Genomic DNA, 16,868 nt, shown 5'->3' on the forward strand with positions numbered 1-16,868 from the left:
CAGCAGGCTGAGAGTCGGAGGAAGCGACGCATCACAGAGATGAGGTGCTGTTCGTGGGAGCGATGCGTCGCCTGAGCCGTTTTCAAACCCTCCATTTTCTCTTCTCTCTAAACCCAGGAGGCGGGTGTGTTCATCGCTGCCGCGGCTCCTCTCCCGTCTGCTAAGTTGAGTCTGAGCGGAGCTGCTTCATGCAGTGGGACAAGCTCTGCTGCGGAGCAGCCAGGGGAAGGATCTCACCCTGGCACGCATGCCTCGCGCTGGCGTCAGAGTCTGTCGCACTCCTCGCACCGCTGCAAGGTCAGGTGAGTCAGGTGTGTTGAGCGAGCGGTGGAGACTAACGCGCCGCAGGTCTCCTGTCAAGGGTCGCGTCTGGGACCCGCTCTGAGCCGCACCCACCTAAGCAAGTGTCCCTCAGCAAAAAGTACTGCACTTGTAGTTCTTTCTATCAAGTATATTTGAGTACAAGTACAACAAGTGCACTTGTAGTTTACTAAAAGTATACTCATTTAATACTTCTTCGTACTAAATTGGAGCCTTTTTAAGTTTACCAAAGTACACCCTCAAGTATACTCCAAACCATATACCAGCACAGGGTACACTCATTTTATACTAAACTGGATCCTCATCCTGTCCCGCCGGGTTTTGGTCCTGACCAAGTGAACCAGACTCGATCCTCAAAACTGCCTCCCAACTACACCTACGTCAGGATTCATCGTGTTTTTTCTTTTCCATCTCCTAATGTACATTTGTAATCCACCGGAGTGGTGACTGGAGTGAGTCCCAGCTGCCCGGGGTGAGAGGCAGGGGTCATCCCTCACAGGTGTGCGGAGACTGTCCTATGTGGACTTGGTATGTTTAGTGAGAGGTGTTGAGGCCCCTGAAACAGCTACAGTTGTGTCCATGAGGTGACCTGTGACCTGTGGAGGGAGCTCACGTGCATCAGTCAGAGCGGGAGACGACCAGGACTGTACCAATGCCTGTGTGAGTCCTGGTCCATATAAACCCATCTCCTGCCTCTCATCCGAGGCTGCGACATTTTAATCTCTCGCTTTCAATTTTGACGTCAAAGACTGGACTGGACCCCACATTGACCCCAGGATGTCACTTGGTCTGAGATGTCTGTGTCCATTCCTCCAAACCTGATAGGACTCCCCAACACCCGCCCACCCTCAGCGTTGCTCTCTAGATCCATACTTTCATATTATTTTGTGTCCTGGTTTGTGCGCACACACACACACACATATGTCGGTATTCCTGTATTGTGAGGACCTCTCCAGGCCACCTCCCTTTCCCCAGCCTCTCCCCCCCAAACACACAGCTCACCTGAACCAGGACTCTGGAGCAGACTGGACCCCAGTGATGAGTGTTGTAGAACTTGAGATTGGTCTCAAGACCACTTCTTCAGGGTCATTTTTACCCGGTCCGGTCTGGGCGGACTCGGGATTTCTATTGGACACCGGTCAGGACCGACCCAGAAAACCGCCGTCATTTGTAAGAGAAGGAGTCTGGCTTTGTGTTCGTATTTGCGGTGCATTTTCTTGGATATTGACCAGTGAGGGCCACAGTGGGGCCAGGCTTTGGCTCCTGACGAAACACCAGTCGGTGCCCTTCCTGCTGACACCTGAGTGGGTCAGTTATTTTGACGGTCCAACCCTCCAACCTTGGCGAGGACCAGCAGACGCGTCATCACTAAGTTCGTGTTTGACAGGCCGAGGTTCCCAGATGTTCCAGCAGGTGTCGCTCCCGCTCCGCCCTGCGCCTCCTCCCTCCCGCCCCCCCTCCCCCCCCCTCTCCCTCGCGCCCTCCCTCTCTCCCGCTCCGCGCACTCTCCGTTGTTTTCCACTGGTGGCGGAGCGAGCGCACGCGGATCCGCCGCCCCCAGCCGCTGCGGAGCTCAGCCCGTCCTCGGAGCCCTCGCCGCCCCTCTGGCGCCGACAGCATGCTGACCCCGGGAAGAGCCAAGGTTCCGAGCTCCGAGTGAAGCGGCAGCATGGCGGGGGGTCGCAGGGGACTTGTGGCCCCTCAGAACACTTTCCTGGAGAACATCGTCCGGAGGTCGAACGGTAAGATCTGCGCTCGCTCCTCACCTCCTCCTCCTCACCCGCCGCGAACGACCCGCGGAGGCGCGTCCTCGCGGCTCATGAGTCCCGGTGCTCCGGCTCCAGAAAGTGTCTCCAGAAAATCTGCGTTCCGTGGTGCGTTCAGGGGATGGGTGTCAAGCCCAAGTATGACAGCGCAGGAATGATCCGGCCAGCTCAAGTTCTCCTGAAGCGCCCGCTGCTGGGGGACGATCGACGCTCCCAACGGAGCCTGGACCGGACTGAAATGACGGCGAGCGCGAGCCTCTGATCTTGACAGGGTTCGTCTTGAATTTGATCCAGATGATATTGACACACGGACCAGTCACGGTGTTGCACTGAAGCCGCCACTGAAGCGGCGTCCTTGTCTCGCCTGCTGTGTGTGGAGGTGGCCTGGCCTCCTGTCCAGGGTGTCCCGCCCTGTGTAGCTGGGACTCTTGAGGCAGCAGTGGAACCCGCTTTCCGTACCTGGTTATGTCACGGTGATACAGAGAGGCTCCTCGGAGTGAAGCAAATGTTCTGCGAGGGAGGTGACTGTTGTGTAGAGCAAGACGCTGGGATCCTGGAGGACAGCAGCTTGGTTTCACTTAGTGAAGTTGATATGACGGTGGACCCATGGATCCTGGTCCAGAGAAGCTCTGCCTCCCTGCCTGCGCCACCTACTGGTTGGAGCTCATCACAAGGCGTGATGTCTAAGACCTAATGGGACAAGTTCACCGAGGTAGCTGTTGGGTGAAAGATAACGCAGCAGATGGACTCGCTGAGCGCCGACTCAAAGATTCCAGGGAAAGCTGGCCTTTCAGGAGCCACTGTTTAACTCCATTCATCATTTCAAACCATGTTTCCTGTCACTGATCTCATGCTTCCTTACGTTGCTGTTCACCAACATATCCACCAGGGGGAGCAGCCCAGAGTCCAAAGTTTATGAGGACAACAACAAACATGGCGACTGTGGAAAAAGTATTGCTGGCTAACTAGCTCACCGACTAGCTGGCTAACTAGCATAGGTGTGGAGGATGCGCAGGCTTCACTTCTCTCGGAGCTGGAAACCAACCTGAGGTGATCAGTTCTGCTCCTCAGATAAACGTTCTCTGTTGGTGAGGCAGACACACAGGTTACTGATGTGCTGTCATCTACCACTGCGTCTCACCTGCTCTCTACCGCCACCTAGGGCTCATCTCCATGAAGTGTGTCGCTGGTCGTTGTGGGCATCAGCTGCTCTGGTGACTGTAATCTGGTCGTTGTTTGTTGCTTCTGCAGTCAGATCAGTATCAGAGAGATGGAAACTGAACCTGCTCCAATACACACAGTGCAGTCGCCACTACTGCTGCTCTGGTGCTGCTTTGTTTGGGTTGTTGGGCCGGTGGAGGCTAGTGCTCTATAAACAGTCCTGTGCCAGGAAGCATGTGTCAGAATGGTGGTGTCCTGACATCATCCATCCATCCATCCATTCATCCTTCCATCCATCCTTCCATCCATCCATCCATCCATCCATCCATCCATCCATCCAGCCATCCATCCATCCATCCATCCATCCATCCATCCATGCATCCTCCATCCACCCATTCATTCTCGTCCCCCACATACCCTTGTCCTCCCGCTCCTCTAACCACAGACCCATCACTTCCTTGCCCCTCCCTCCAGTGGAACCTAACGTAGTGAGGCCTCCTGCAGCAGGTGAGGTGACGCCCTCAAACTGCCTTGTTTGGTGTCTCTACTGTAGGGTGAGGGTGGGACCTGCAAGCTCTCACCTCAGGGCTCGAACAGGCTCCTCGGCACCGCGTCATGAGACCAGATCAGCTCATGCCTTGCTCATGTGCACCTATGTTCCCATCATCATCATGTTCCCCTCCAACCTGTCGTCGTTTCTCCTGCAAGTCAGGACTCGTGCCCCGGCTGAGACCGGGCCGCCCGACGGGGGCTCCACCGAAGACGCGCTCTGGACGTCTTCATGTGGCAAGAGCTCAGAGAAATTCCTCCAAACTGAGAGAGGAAAGTTCCTCCAGTGACCTTGGGTGGTGCGTGGATTAGCGCTAAACCTCTGAGCTCCGAACAACGCGACCATAATCTGTCTGTGTGTGACAGTGCAAACACTTGGGTGGTGTTTAACTAGCAAACAGTCAGGCTGCGCTTTCATGAGCCTTTCATCCCTTCACTCACTGGGTGGAGATGGAGAGCGCCCCCAGTGGTCTGCGGGTCAAACTGCTCCATGATGTTTTTCAGAGTCAGAGAACCGAGTTCACCTGTCGAGCAGTCCCTTAGTTGAATGTCCCTGAGAGAGGTGAGAGAGGAGAGGGGTGTCCGCTGCTTTGGTCTCCTGAAGACCTCACGAAGGCTCGGGGTGAAGGTTGTTCTCGCTGCTGTGGCAGGTTCCACAGAAGCTCCTCACATCACGTCACGTTTGCGGCTCTCCTGGTGACGTGAAGCCTCACACGTCTCACCGAGTCAGATGTCAGTGGCAGGTGTGTGACCGGTCAAATAGATAGATGAACCCGCAAGTGAACTTCCACCTGGGACCCATGAGTTCTCCACGGAAGGATCAGAGGGTTTTGGCGGTGGAACGTCTCTTGGCTGCCACCATCGGGGCCAGCGTTTTCAGCGGCTTGTCCATGACTCAAGCTCATTTCTCCAGAGTCTCGTATCCGATTGGCCGAGCAAAGGCCGCGTGCCTGTTGCGATGTGTGTCGTCGTGGTCTCATGGAGCAGTACAGCATGAATCTGGGACCCTGGGTCCCGAGTCAGACTGGTGCCCACCAGCAGTGAGGAGTCAGCGGGGGAGTCGATGGTCCAGAGAGACTCCAGTCAGAAGCTGCTGCCTCAAGCTGTTTTCACTCCGGCTTTAGATAAATATGGATGAAAAACTCTCAAACAATCTGGCTATTTTTAGCCCCCTGTTGTTGTGGCTCGACACCACCAGTCGTATTGATGAGAATCCGAAGCAGAATGACTTAGCAACGCGCCTCTGTTCCTGGTGGAACGCGGCACCATGCGTGAAGCTTCTTGGTCCAGCTAGTGGCGAGGCAGTAGCGGCTCAGTGGCGGCTGTGGGCGGGGTCTGAGGGTGGAGCCAGCACTGCTCCACATCAGTACTGCTGTGTGCTAATGGCGCACCAGCTCCTCCGTATTGTTGCCTCCATTTGATCCAAATGACAAATACGACACCTGGTTCAGTGTTGGGATCAACTCGGGAACCACCTTCCCAGCATGCACAGCCGCCTTTGACGTGGTTGTGTGAGGCTTCTGTGGTGGTGCTTCACCAGAGCCTGACCTGCCGGCTGAGGCCGCCACTCTCAGGTCACCACACCACCAAACGTTTGCTCCGCCTCCTGATGTCAGGGGGAGGAGCCTAGTCTGGCCAGGTCACACCTGTGTCGGCTCCAGAGTCTGACACGTGCCACAGTGGAGCTTCACAGCAGATGGACCACGGTGCACGGAGGTGACGGTAGGCTCGTAGTGCTGGATGCTCCTGCGGTGGGAGGCAGAGCAGCAGTAGGTGGTTCTACGTGTGCACCCCGAGACTGGCTCCAGACTTTCTTCTGCCTCCAGCGAGACTTGTTGGCTGCACTCTCCTCCCGCCGCGCTTCACTCCAACCTCTCCGGCGTTTTGAGCTCCACCAGCTGCGGATGCAGGGCTTGGGTCAGTCCAGAGAGGTGCTCTGCGAGTGTGGGGTTCAAGGACGCCAGGATGAGACCAAGAGGTGGAGGAGAAACCTTACAGCAGTGTGTGACCCTGGTGCCAGCCCTCACAGCATCATGTCGTCGGCCAACTGTGAAACTCTGTTGCTGCTGTTGTCTCTGCGGCACGTGGCTCATCGTGACTTCTGTCTGACTCTCTGTTGTTAACGCTTGTTTTTCTTTTCACACATTTCAGTTTGGACACTGTCACATAGGCAGACAGGTACTCTCACCTTTCAGTTTGCTGTGGATCCTAACCCCGTGTGTGTGTCTCAGTGTGTGTGTGTCAGTGTGTGTCCGCGCTCTGCCCCAGTGACTGTTCTTTTACGACGCTCGTCTAAATATGACGCAGATACAGGCTGAACTCCAGGAAGGCTGCGGATATTCAGCTGACAGCGCAGCGTGAAACCTCAACCTCAGATAAAAGCCGTGTGACCATCCCTCCTTCAGTTTGGCTTCACCCACTGAGCATGTGAGGGAGGGGCTTCCAGACGGGCCGCGAGGCTCATGGAGGACAGAACCACCGGCTCGCTCCGGTACTGCCTGTTTGAAGCTCCATTGTTGAGTCCTCGAGTGGTCTGGACCAGTTGAGTGCCTCAGGACCAAGGACAGCGCTGGAGCTCTGAAGACGCTGGGGAAATGGAACACCAAAACAGCAAAGCTGTGAGCTGCTGTTGGATGGTGGTTCGGTGTTAGACTCCGCACACACACGCACACACACACAGAGCAGCGGCTCGCTCCAACTGCTACTCTGTGGCGCGCAGAACGTGCTCAACACAGACGCGGCTGAGCTCTGCTGAGTCACGGAGCAGAAGGTGCAGACCCTGGGCTCCCAGGCGTCGACTGAGCATCCACTGCAGCGGAGGGGGACGCAGTCCTGACTGGCCAACGCCTGCGGACTTCATGACTCGAGGGAATCTCAATCCCACGTGTCATGTTTTCTTGACGTAAACAAAACGGCGTGCTCCTCGCTGCTGCATGGCTCCCAAATGATTCCAGAGGGAGGAATAATTCTGGCTCAGGAACCCCCTTCGGAGCCTGCAGTCAGTGGCAGTTGCTGAAGTTAGAACTGATCTGACTTGAATACACTGCACATCTTACCCAGTTTCTCAAGCCTTGTTTTCATCCCACTTGATCGAAGACACAACATTAGATGGAGATGGAGGGACGTCACGACAGTTCACTGTTGACTATGGGGTCTTTTCACCTATTTCAAGGTCAAAGTACCGTGAAATAAGCAGAAAATCCGCTGACAGAACATGTGAAAAAGCAACAGATGTAAGACTGTATTGTCTTTAAAGCCCCTCCATCTTGCTGAATAATGTGGTTTATAAAGTGACTGCATCTTAGATCACGTGGGATGAAATATTTTGACTAAAAACAAGGCCAACAAGTGTGTAGTTTCTCATCCCAAATGGTCCTGTGTGATCAAATCAAAACGAGAGTCCTCTGAGTTCACTGGTTCATCCCGCCTCAGTAAAGCAACAGTTGGGCAGAGAGCGGCCGCACGTCTGCGCTGTGTTTCCCTGTCGTCTCCGTGCTGCTGATCAAAGCTGCGAGCGTGTGTGTGTCGCTGGTGTCGTCGTCTCACTGTTGTCTTTGTGCATAAAGAGCCTGCTGCTTGTTCACTTCTGGCCGGAAACAGTTACTTTGGAGGAGCGAGGCTCCTTCGATGATGTTCTGAGGGGTGAGGACTTCTCTGGTCCGGTCATCAGAGCCAGACTCAGAGCCTCAGCCTTGCTCCACTCTCCCAGACTCTCTGGCTCTGCTGCTGCGAGCTGCTCCACCGGCTGCACCGCCAGCCGCGTCCTCTCCCTACTACACTACTGTGTCACCAGGCTCTGATTCTGGTGCTGGACCAGCAGCTTTTGAGGTTCAAATCTCACTGCAGCAGCAACCACACGGCAACATCCCGGTCTGGTCCTGAGGAGCGGGAACTGTGAGCGTGTCTCTCTGTCCTTGTGGGGTGCACTGCTGGCCATCACCCTTTCCCCAGCCTCTCCCACTGAACACATGGCTCACCTGAACCAGGACTCTTATTTTGAAGTTTCAGCCTCTCAACCAGCGATTTCCAAGCGGCGTGCCGTGGCACACTGGTCTGCCGTGAGAGAGTGTCAGATGAGCCGTGGGAAATGATCCAGCTCCACCTCATTTGTCTGGAGATGGAGCCGGGCGATACGATGTCATTAGAGCAGGAGCAACCAGAACCTATTACATGGGCTCGGTCACATTCCGGCTGTACACTGCAGAACTGTGCTGATCCTGGTGCTCCTCCTTCAACTCCCACTCACAGAGAGAAGCCGGTCAGGTGTGCAACTAGGAGTGGTTTTGACGGCTGATGCACCTCTAACTTGACCATGACAGAACGGAGGGTCCTGCTAGCAGAGCTAACGGCTAACATGACGGCCCACTTCATTGGCACGCGCAAACGGTCAAAGTTTGCTGAACGCACAACCAAATAAATTCACTCCAAAATGTGAGGAGAGAAAGGGTAATGGCAGTTATGAAGCAAGCTGAGGCAAAGAATGTTTAAGATTTGTCTGGAAACTGGATGTTCGTGTCAGAAACTTGCTAGTTAGTAGCGATTGGAAAACAAGGAAGAAACCTTGGCACATATTGGCCGCCCCTTGCTGCACACGCTTGAAACATGTTCTGCTCTTTGTTTCTGCAAATATCACAAACAGCTGAGTGTCACTTGCTAAAGATTTTCACAAATGGAATTTCTACAGAACATTCAACTCAGCACTCTGAGTTTTCTATACACAGCTGAAAAAAGGTTGAAAAACACAGCTCTAAACCTTGTGAGGACCGGCCAAAATGTTGGTCCCCACTAGTGTGGCTATACGAGGTGCACACACACACACACACACACACACACACACCTCCAGTGGAGGCGTGCAGCTCGCTGCCACGCTAACAGAACATGTATAATCAGCCAATTAAATCCGCCGCTCCCGTCCTAAGTGCGCGTCTGTTCACAGCACCAGGCGGCCATTATCTGTGTTTGTGCCACTGAATGGGCCTCGACACAACAAACACTGAGACGCATGCGGCGCCGGCGGCTGACAGAGCCTGAGGATCTCGGGGTGTTCCAGAGTTAATAAGCAGCTTTTCAGCCTCCCAACTCACACAGCACAACGGCGGCCATCTTGACGTCAGCCGATGGGCTCTGTGGCGCCATCTTGAAGGAAACCAGAGGGGCCTCCTGCGAAGTGGACCCACCAGTACTGAGCCGGAGCCAGTGTCTGCTGGACCTCACACACACGGACAGAGACACTTGCACTGGGAAATGGCAGGTTTCTTAAGGAAGACGGTTAAAACTGGAGATGACGTTTGGACGTTTGACTGGGAGCAGCTGAGAACTAGTAGGAAGATTTTGGCTCTAACGATAACAGGCAGGAGACCCACGAGTTCAACCTCGAGTTAAGAAACAATGCAGATAGCGGAGTGTGTGGAACCATCGACAGGAAGTGAAGATCAGAAGCACAGGTGAATCAAAACTCAAGCCTGACTAAGGGGGAGAACAAAACCACACTCGGAAATGAAGTCACTAGGCCCAAATAACAAAAAGTGCTCGGTGGTGGAATTAAACGCACCCACACACACACACACACACACACACACACACACAAGGAATAAATCGAGAGAAAACAAAAGGTGAGTTACACAAACACTCACACACGATAATATCAAGTGAAGCGAGAATCAGAAAACAGAGCGAGGAGAACCACTTAGGAGGCGGCAGAAAGAAAGTCAAGCACGCCCAGAATTTGGAAGGATCACAGGAGTAAGAGAGAGCGGAGTCACGAGAGAGAGTTTACCGCAGGAAGCAACCATCTGGCAACAGGAACTGGCACTGGGGAGATGATATCCAAGAAGGTTGCTTTGCTGATCGAGGCCAGCTGTGTTGCCTGGAAGCTGGAAAAAAAGAGAGGAAACCGAAAAACAGAGAAACCGGAAATAACAAAATAAAAGCACGAGGAAACCGAAAGTCTGAACCAGACGTTTGAGGAAGGCATGACTCAGCAGTAGGAGCAGTTGACTGAATGGCGGTAGACTCAGTCCACGTGCTGCACTCCAGTCACCAGACTCTTTTGTTTCAGTCCTGACGCTTCTCATGTAGCCTCCATGGTCCGGAAGGTTCGGTCGATCACGTGGTGCAGCTGGAACTGGTGACGGGTGCAAAGGTGACGCAGTGTAACTCAGGTGTTTGGGTCCCAGCCCTGGTGGAGAGTCTCACCTGGGCAGCTTGACTCTGATGTCTTCGGTGTGTGTGTGGCAGTTCAGGGGTCATGTCTTCCTGAGGCCTTCAGGAGTGGGGCGGAGTGGATCTGCCAGTACTGTTCTGTGGTGTGACTCTGTCTCTGGCTCCTGGTGTCTGTTGCTTCACACTGGCTCTCTGTGAAACCTGGGTTTTGGGGCATCTCTTCTTGGCAGCTCACCTTCTCTCTCCTCTTCCAGACACCAACTTCGTCCTGGGGAACGCTCAGATCGTGGACTGGCCCATCGTCTACAGCAACGATGGTTTCTGCAAGCTGTCGGGGTACCACCGGGCCGAGGTGATGCAGAAGAGCAGCACCTGCAGGTAGGAGGCCGACAAGCCGCGCGCTGGCGCCCCTCACGCTCGACTGCTGCTGCAGGGTTAGCACTTAGCTGGAGCTGACACCAACATGTCTGCTCAGTCGAAGCCTCTCACCGTTTCAAGGCTGCGGTGGAGTCTAGTTTCAAGCTGTCAGGGTCACATGACCCCACCTGATGCGGGGGCCAAGAGCTGCTGCCTGCAAAACTGCTTGGTCTGTTCATGCTCCCGAGGTCAGCAGAGGGGCGAGGAGCTTGGAAGCGGGTCTTCACCTCGGGCCTCACAGGACTCAGCCTAGCGATGGCAGTAGCATCCTGGGCCTAAATGAATCATCAGACCTGCTCTGGTTATTGGTCACAACAAGGGGTTAATTACGGCTTGGCTGGGAAACATTTGCTGCCTCATTAAATCAATGTTGGCAAGAAAGTGCTTGGCTGTGAGGAAGCATCGACGTATGGATCTGCTCGGGTCACCTGGGAGGCCGAGCCAGATGGAGCCGACCGATGGCTGCGTCATGTTTCCCGCCGGACGCTGCTGATCTCAGGGCTGTTTTGTGGCTCTCATTTCTTCCAGTCTTCACGTCTCAGATCATTTCTCCTGTGGAGATTCCCATGTTTCCCTCTAACACCAGCACTTGGTTGTGAGCGCCCTCCACTCTGAAGCTGCCTCCACCGTGAATCTCCCTCCACTATGAAGCTCCACCGTGAAGCTCCCTCCACTATGAAGCTCCCTCCACTGTGAAGCTCCCTCCACCGTGAAGCTCCCTCCACTATGAAGCTCCCTCCACTGTGAAGCTCCCTCCACTATGAAGCTCCCTCCACTATGAAGCTCCCTCCACTGTGAAGCTCCCTCCACCGTGTAGCTCCCTCCACTATGAAGCTCCCTCCACTATGAAGCTCCCTCCACTGTGAAGCTCCCTCCACTGTGAAGCTCCCTCCACTATGAAGCTCCACTGTGAAGCTCCCTCCACTATGAAGCTCCACTATGAAGCTCCCTCCACTATGAAGCTCCACTGTCCACTGTGAAGCTCCCTCCACTGTGAAGCTCCCTCCACTATGAAGCTCCACTGTGAAGCTCCCTCCACTGTGAAGCTCCCTCCACTATGAAGCTCCCTCCACCGTGTAGCTCCCTCCAGTATGAAGCTCCACTGTCCACTATGAAGCTCCCTCCACTATGAAGCTCCACTGTGAAGCTCCCTCCACTATGAAGCTCCACTATGAAGCTCCACTATGAACCTCCCTCCACTATGAAGCTCCCTCCACTGTGAAGCTCCCTCCACTATGAAGCTCCCTCCACTGTGAAGCTCCCTCCACTATGAAGCTCCCTCCACTGTGAAGCTCCACTATGAAGCTCACTGTGAAGCTCCCTCCACTATGAAGCTCCACTATGAAGCTCCCTCCACTGTGAAGCTCCCTCCACTGTGAAGCTCCCTCCACTATGAAGCTCCCTCCACTGTGAAGCTCCCTCCTCTGTGAAGCTCCCTCCACTGTGAAGCTCCCTCCACTGTGAAGCTCCCTCCACTATGAAGCTCCACTATGAAGCTCCCTCCACTGTGAAGCTCCCTCCACTATGATGCAACCTCTTGTATCGGCGCTGATCATCTCACTTGGTTTGGTGAACCAACAGAGAAGAAATGGGCGGAGCCTATGTTGCGGTGACAGACGTGTCAGAGGTGTGAGGATGCTAACGTTAGCCTGGATGCTAGCCCACTGTTGTTTGTTCAGAAGAACTCCAAACTTACTGTTGAACATCCATGTTGTATTGTTCATGTTGTGGGACACGGTAGAGCATTTGGCTGGCTGACGTGTGACACCAGAGGAAGTCAACACAGGGAAGAGTGGTCCTGGCTACTGACATGTCCCTGTTGTCCTGTCCAACACTGTTGTGAAATCAAGTCCTTTGGTCTCCTGGACATCTCTCCACACTTCATCTTCCCACTTGGTTTCAAGTCAGCTGCGGAGCTCCTGGGTTTGAAGGGATCATCTCAAGTGGTGAACGGCCAGTGAGGAGCAGTGGGACACGCCACACTGACACGTGACACGTAGAGCCCAGTGTTGGGGGGAGAAAGTTTCACAGTCAGATGTGAGGGTGAGTCACAGCTGGAGAAGAGGCTGCACTTGAAGCCTGTGGTTGTCGTGGAAGCTTATTTTCTATATTGAATTCATGTGAAGTGATAGTGGCCTGTCATGGCGTCCAAGTCAAGAATCCTAATCCTGGACGGCCACTTCAGCTGGAGGCGTTTCCTCCGTGCTTTTTGGGGCGATTTCAGCCTCCCTCTTGTAGTAGGGGAAACTAGCTTCACGCTGGATCAACGCTGCTCCCGAGCAGCCGCTACAATAGTGAGATTACATCAAACACGTTGTTGCTGCCAGATTGTGGAATCTGTGGGAGATTTTGGTCCGGCGTCAAAGACGTTTGTTGTCAGTGCCAGCGCGGCGGCTCTGTCGGACTCAGACCCTGGAGTCCTCCGGCTGAGCTTCACAGCGCCTGCCAATACCAATATTGACCCGAGTAAGTGATGATTGCTTCTGTGTGTATATTTAGTCTGCGGGGAGCAGCGCAGACACGGCTCCGTGGAGCTGGACCCCGAACCGCTGCGTCCTCCGAGTCCTGTTTGGAAGTCAATATTCTCTCTCTCACATGACTGGCTTGAGTCTTCCTCCCGTGCTTTCATGGTAAATCGCTCCTGTCCCCTTCTCATGGTCTGCCGTGCGTGGTTCATGTCAGGTGTGTACACCGTGTTCGGCGACAGACCCGGCTTGTGTTCGGCGACAGACCCGGCTTGTGTTCGGCGACAGACCCCGCCTGTGTTCGGTGACAGACCCGGCTTGTGTTCGGCGACAGACCCCGCCTGTGTTCGGTGACAGACCCGGCTTGTGTTCGGCGACAGACCCCGCCTGTGTTCGGTGACAGACCCGGCTTGTGTTCGGCGACAGACCCGGCTTGTGTTCGGCGACAGACCCGGCCCGTGTTCGGCGACAGACCCGGCCCGTGTTCGGCGACAGACCCAGCTTGTGTTCGGCGACAGACCCGGCTTGTGTTCGGCGACAGACCCGGCCCGTGTTCGGTGACAGACCCGGCTTGTGTTCGGCGACAGACCCCGCCTGTGTTCGGTGACAGACCCGGCTTGTGTTCGGCGACAGACCCCGCCTGTGTTCGGTGACAGACCCGGCTTGTGTTCGGCGACAGACCCGGCTTGTGTTCGGCGACAGACCCGGCCCGTGTTCGGCGACAGACCCGGCCCGTGTTCGGCGACAGACCCAGCTTGTGTTCGGCGACAGACCCCGCCTGTGTTTGACGACAGACCCGGCTTGTGTTCGGCGACAGACCCGGCCCGTGTTCGGCGACAGACCCGGCCCGTGTTCGGCGACAGACCCAGCTTGTGTTCGGCGACAGACCCCGCCTGTGTTTGACGACAGACCCGGCTTGTGTTCGGCGACAGACCCGGCCCGTGTTCGGCGACAGACCCGGCCCGTGTTCGGCGACAGACCCAGCTTGTGTTCGGCGACAGACCCGGCTTGTGTTTGGCGACAGACCCCGCCCGTGTTCGACGACAGACCCGGCCCGTGTTCGACGACAGACCTGGCTTGTGTTCGGCGACAGACCCGGCCCGTGTTCGGCGACTGACCCGGCCCGTGTTCGGCGACTGACCCGGCCCGTGTTCGGCGACAGACCCGGCCCGTGTTCGGCGACAGACCCGGCCCGTGTTCGGCGACTGACCCGGCTTGTGTTCGGCGACAGACCCGGCTTGTGTTCGGCGACAGACCCGGCTTGTGTTCGGCGACAGCCCTGTCGCAGCACCCGGTGGTGAACAAAGAAGCTGCTCTGTGAGCGTGAGAAAAAACACACTCGGGCCCCTTCAAATGCTGCTGAAGTGGCGATGGTCACATGTGTCATGAACGGTACGGAGACCTGCGGGAATGAAAGCGAATGTGTGTTGTCTCCCTCTGCGTGGAGCCATGACAGGACGTGTGTCATGGCTAATTGTCGGTGGGTGATAACGAGGACACTTGGTGTGTGTGACTCACTTCCCGACTCTCAGAGCGTGGAGCGAGCTGGCGGCTCCGCCCCCTTAACCTTGGGTGACGTCTGGTTACTGTGGTGAACACTTGAACGTCTCTCCGTCCTCCATTTTGGTTTCTGCTGTTTTCACGGTGGATGGTCTGAGGGGGGCGGGGCCTCAGCTCAGGACCCAGTTTCATGGGTGGTCGGGTCCATCTGAAGCACAAGCCGCTCCTTGAAGAGCCAAACCTTCCCGGAGTTCCTGCATTCAGATGCAGAGTGAACTTACCTGCTGCCTGTGGTGGGTCTGGGCTCTGAGTCAGCAGGGAGAGCAGAGGCCGCTCCTCTTGTTGCAGAAGCTCCGCCGCGGCGCCTTGTGGTGTGGAGCTAGCTGCTCTCGCCTTCTGTTTCTGGCTCCACAGGAGACCCTGGCTCACTTGCTGGCATCAGGCGGAGCGACACCTCCAGCCCCTGTTTGCTTCTTCTCACACTCATTGTTCATATAAGTGACGCCTTATTTTGGAGTCCTGCCGCCAGAGATGCAGAGCCTGCTTGAACGGTCCGGCGTGGCCCCGGTGGCAGGGGCTTCTTGTCTCTACTATGTCGCGATCAGCAGAAAACAATCTGGCGCAGGAGCCTGAGTGCATCCCTCCCCGGGGAAATCGCCTGCACCACTAACCTTTCTGATTCAATCATGGCCGTCGCTGACGGAGCCGGGCCCCCGACTTCTCCGCGCATGGCACCGGCGAGGTACGAGGTCAAGTCCCGGATCAAGCTCAGCAAAGTTTCTTGCCCAGAGGCATGATGGAGCGAAGGCGGCGGCGGCGGCGGCGGCGGGAGCAGAAGGCTCCGTGATGCTGTGGTGTCAGGCGCGTCTCAGTTCCCGGGCACTCGGCCTCTCCAGGGGAGTATTAGGTTCTGATCACCTGCCCGATCGTCTCTTCCTGCGCTGGAGGTCGACCGCGGTCGTGCTCACACGGGACGCTCGTGCAGTGTCTCGCTTACACTGCGGTGGCCCTCACACCACCAGGCGCGGCTCCTCCTGAGAACGGAAAGGTTCCTCTCCTGCTCCGGCGCCGCTGCAGCAGTGATGCACACTTGTGTGGAGCTGGACTGCTGAGGAGGCTGGAGCCACTTGATCCTCAGCCATGTCTGATTCAGCCGCTGCTTTAGTACCAGGCGAGTTGTGGCAGCTAGTTTTAGTCTTAGTTCTCGGGTTCTTTTGGGTGAAAATAGTTATTAGTTGTAGTCAACGTTCCCTCTAAGCTTGGCGCGTGTGCACAGCTGATACAGCACAGGAACATCTACGCGGCGCAACAAAAACCCATCCTGACCTGACTATAAACTACTGCACTTTCCCAGACTCTGGAGCTTCTGGCCTTCCAGACATGAAGCCTGGTGACATCAGAGCAGTCAGATGAAGCGCTGACTGTGCTGTTGCACCGCGTGTTTCCTTCCTGTCCTCCGGTTCAGACCAGTGACAGCGCTACATCCACCCCGTGGAAGGAAGAGCAACTAGAAGAGCTGCCATCTGAAGGGAACTACTGGAGCTGGCTGATGTTGAGGAGCTGCTTTCTCTTCAAGTGGCTGGTGCTGGCTCCAAATGTTGGAGTCACGCAGAGGAGAGAGGATGGTTGGGTTTCAGACCCCAGAGAGGAGACGCTAGTCAGCTGAGGAGATGGAGTGTGGAGTCAGTGGAGAAGAAACCTGTTCCTTCTTCACTGGAGCTCACTGTTCCATGAGGAGCGCTCACTCTCCTGAGAAATAAAAGAGGGGATATGAAGGCTGTATTTGCCGGAGATGAGTGTGTGAGCTGCTCCCAGGTGCCATCACAAACGTCTGGGTGCAGATGTGTCTTTTCCAACGATGAGAAACGGAGCCTTTTTCTTCTCCACATTTGAGACTGACGCCTGGTGGAAAAGTGTTTCATTGGTGAAGTTGCATCTGCAGTCTGGAGCAGCGTGGACCATGTCTCCTGCAGGGCAGGCGTCCTCCCCGCAGCCTGGTCTGGACCATAACCCGGAGCTGGTCCAGGAGTCTCTGAGACACGAGAGGGAGGCGTTTGATCCAGCTGACCGGCTGTGATGGCTTGTTTCATCAAAGGTCCCGTCCATGATGAGTGGCTTGTTCTTAGCGCCGGCCGACCCTCGGCAGTGTGGGAGTCAGCGCTGCGGCCAGACGCAGGACGTTTGTCAGTGATATTACGCCGCAGCACCACAATCCCATCTCATTACATGGAGCTGTTCTTCTGTATTTCATAACCCAGGCAGTTATATTTAGCCGGAGCAGGCTGCTGCTGCTGCTGCTGCTGCCGAGGGTGGCACCAATGAGAAAAGTGAGATGGATGTCTCCGCCGCGGCGGCGGCTAAATGTTAGCTGAGCGGCTCGGCCCGACTCTGGATTTAATTTGTTTTTGAGAGCGTCATTGAGTCAGGATGCATTTGCAGGACTTCTCATCGACTTCCACTGCATTTTTAATAACCTGGCCTCTGCCCAGGAAGCCTCCGGGGGGCTCCTCATGGCGCTGTCTCGGGG

At 55.5% G+C, this 16,868-nt stretch overlaps 1 protein-coding gene across 7 annotated transcripts in view; it reads left to right on the top strand.

Moving 5' to 3' along the window:
* Window positions 1-158: 158 nt before the first annotated feature.
* LOC128764743 (potassium voltage-gated channel subfamily H member 1-like) overlaps window positions 159-16,868 on the top strand; it is a 49,748-nt gene continuing 33,038 nt past the window's right edge. For 2 of the 7 annotated variants that reach the window (XM_053874811.1, XM_053874812.1), the window contains exons 1-3: window positions 1,854-2,063; window positions 5,949-5,975; window positions 10,214-10,337. In XM_053874811.1, the coding sequence (XP_053730786.1) occupies window positions 1,991-2,063; window positions 5,949-5,975; window positions 10,214-10,337 (224 nt within the window). In that variant the 5' untranslated portion in view covers window positions 1,854-1,990. Of the gene's footprint in view, window positions 303-1,853; window positions 2,064-2,188; window positions 2,360-5,948; window positions 5,976-9,127; window positions 9,242-10,213; window positions 10,338-16,868 lie in introns of those variants that run through there. The other 5 variants (XM_053874813.1, XM_053874815.1, XM_053874814.1 and 2 more) reach the window with 4 other exon arrangements.

This window comes from Synchiropus splendidus, chromosome 9 (genome assembly GCF_027744825.2).
Source record: "Synchiropus splendidus isolate RoL2022-P1 chromosome 9, RoL_Sspl_1.0, whole genome shotgun sequence".
In the NCBI taxonomy this organism is placed as follows: domain Eukaryota; kingdom Metazoa; phylum Chordata; class Actinopteri; order Syngnathiformes; family Callionymidae; genus Synchiropus; species Synchiropus splendidus.